Source organism: Trypanosoma conorhini (genome assembly GCF_003719485.1).
Source record: "Trypanosoma conorhini strain 025E chromosome Unknown Tco_14.4_contig_01107, whole genome shotgun sequence".
In the NCBI taxonomy this organism is placed as follows: Eukaryota; Euglenozoa; class Kinetoplastea; order Trypanosomatida; family Trypanosomatidae; genus Trypanosoma; species Trypanosoma conorhini.
In genome coordinates this window covers 1,442-3,855 of record NW_021705202.1, presented here as the reverse complement: position 1 = coordinate 3,855, position 2,414 = coordinate 1,442, and the positions used below count along the sequence as shown (strand labels likewise).

At 62.2% G+C, this 2,414-nt stretch overlaps 2 protein-coding genes across 2 annotated transcripts in view, besides 1 other annotated feature; both read left to right on the top strand.

Moving 5' to 3' along the window:
• Positions 1 to 368: 368 nt before the first annotated feature.
• Positions 369 to 411: a microsatellite.
• Positions 412 to 424: 13 nt separating this feature from the next.
• Positions 425 to 1,828, top strand: Tco025E_09422 (leishmanolysin; the record flags this gene model as incomplete). Its single annotated transcript, XM_029376241.1, has 1 exon — positions 425 to 1,828. The coding sequence occupies one exon, from the start codon at positions 425 to 427 to the stop codon at positions 1,826 to 1,828; it is 1,404 nt and encodes a 467-aa protein (XP_029223643.1).
• Positions 1,829 to 2,082: 254 nt separating this feature from the next.
• The window catches only part of Tco025E_09421 (uncharacterized protein), a gene marked incomplete at both ends in the record, with an annotated part of 387 nt that continues 55 nt past the window's right edge, over positions 2,083 to 2,414 (top strand). The window contains one exon of the mRNA XM_029376240.1: positions 2,083 to 2,414. This exon is cut by the window's right edge and continues 55 nt beyond it. Within this exon, the coding sequence (XP_029223642.1) occupies positions 2,083 to 2,414 (332 nt within the window).

Here is a 2,414-nt window from a genome sequence, read left to right as displayed (position 1 = left end):
GGGGGGCACGATGCCGCAAAAGAGCCGCAGTTCCAGTCAGCGCTTCTTGCGCGATGAACATCCTCCACTCACTGCGTTTCCTGTTTTGGTTTGTTGAACTGTTTGTTTGCCTGCCTGCGTCTTGAGGGCGCCACCTGAGCAGCAGGGGCAACTTGGCTTCCGCCCCGTTGTATTCCGTTCTCTTCCCGATTGCTGTTTCGTGGCGCCTGCTGCCTCGGCATGGGGCCGCCTTCCTGCAGTTGCTCATCCTGCTCCGTTTCCCGCTTGCCTTCCTCTCCCTCCCTTTTCTCCTCTTGCGTTCGCTCCCGCAGACAGCCGTCTTTGCCGCCGCGACCGCTGCTGCTCAAACGCAATTCAGCCACAAGTAAACACACACACACACACACACACACACACACACACACACACACATTTTCTTAGAGACATGTGCCGGCCACGCCGCGGCGTGCCACTTCTCCCACTGGCGGCGCTTCTGCTGCTGCTGACGGTGCACTGCGCCGGCAGATGCCTCGCCGCCGCTCCCGCCCTGCGGCACCGCTGCGTGTCTGGGGAGGCGGCGTTGGGAGTCGCGCCGGCGACCGCGGTGGTGCGAGAGGTGCCGCGGAGGGGGCAGGGCGCGATGCAGGCGTACACCGTCGCCACGCAGACTGCAGATGGCGGCGACGGCTGGGCGCCCATCCGCATCAAGGTGTCCGCGAGGGACTTGGAGGACCCGCTGAAGCACTGCAGCGCAGAGGGGGAGACGCGCATGACCGGGGATGGCCGCCGGGTAACCTGCGAGGCGGAAGATGTGTTGGGGGAAAACAAGAAGGACATTCTTTTGCGGCAAATCCTCCCCGCGGCAATTAAGCTGCACGCCGAGCGTCTCTCCGTGAAGCCGGTGAGGGGTCTCATCCGTATGCCGGAGTTCGGTCTAGCGATTTGCGGAAGGTTTACTATTCCTGCCTGGCATCGCAGCACCGGCGTGAGCGACGCCGATCTGCTGCTCTACGTCAATGCCCTTCCGACTGTGGACGCTCTTGCGTGGGCGATGGTGTGCGCCAGGCTGGTGGATGGACGTCCGTATGCTGGCGCCTTGAACTTCAATCCCCGGTCCATAAAAGCCGATCAGGAATCTGTCCGTACTGCAGCCCACGAGATTGGGCACGTTCTTGGGTTTGCATTGGAAGAATTTGTGAGGTTTGGCATGGTGTCGCAGGTCCCCAGTGGGCCCGGGAAGGATATGGCGTGGGTGGTTACCTCGCCGACGGTGAAGGAGCTGGCGCGGAAGTACTACAACTGCCCCACACTTGAGAACATAAAGCTGGAGGACGCGGGGTGTGCGGGGTGTGCGGGGTCGCATTGGAAGCAACTCTACGCAAAGGAGGAACTGATGGCTACTGTGGGCCAGCCGGGGTATTACTCGGCACTGACGCTTGCGGCGTTTGCGGACATGGGCGTGTACAGGGCCAACTTCAGCATGGCGGAGCCGATGAGGTGGGGCAACAACTCTGGCTGCGGGCTGCTGGAAAAGAAGTGCCTGACCGGCGGCCACACCGACTACCCCGACATGTTCTGCAAACAGCTTTGGGATGAGAAGAAGCTGCTCTGTACGCATGACCGCCTGTCTCTGGGGAATTGCTATCTCGTGCGACACAATCAGCCCCTTCCGCCGCAGTATCAGTACTTCGAGGGCGCCAGGCTTGGCGGCAGGGCGGTGTTCATGGACTACTGCCCTTACGTTATTGGGCGTGCGGAGCAGGGGTGCACCAACGGCACGGCTCGTGCGATTGTCGGCAGCTTCATTGGCCCCAACTCCCGTTGCGTGAAAGGGAATGACCTTAAGTGAGTGGAAGCCCCATTGGCGATGTGTGCGTGAACACTCAGTGCGACGGCGGCAAGCTGAAGGTGCAGTTCCGTCGCGACACAACGTGGCACGAGTGCGAGGAGGGCAAAACCGTTAAGCCCGAAGGGGAGCACTGGAGCGGGAGTATTGTGTGCCCCAAGTACGCCGAGGTGTGCGACGTCCCCCCCAACATCAACGCCCACCCAATACCGGTGGTTGCGCCGCCGCTGACAGAAGATCCACCAGCCGCAGAGGGCATGAAACCGGCTGAAGGGGAGAATGGCGGCGCGGAGGTCAACCCTGCCGGACCCGGCGGCGAAGCGTTGACGCAGAACGCCGCCGTTGCACACGGTGCCGGCACGGATCGCGGCGGCAGCAGCAGCAAGGGTTCTGGAGCTGAGGGTCCGTCTGCAACGAGTTCGTCGGGCAAGGTGGAAGGCGGCGTTGACGTTGCCGCGGGACACACGAATGCGGCAAAAGACAGTGAACAAGAGGGAGACGGTGCGGAACGTCCAAGGACGGCTGAACACGGCGGTGCCACTCAGGAAGCCGTGACAAATTCTGCGGACAGCACTGCCACCAACGCCCT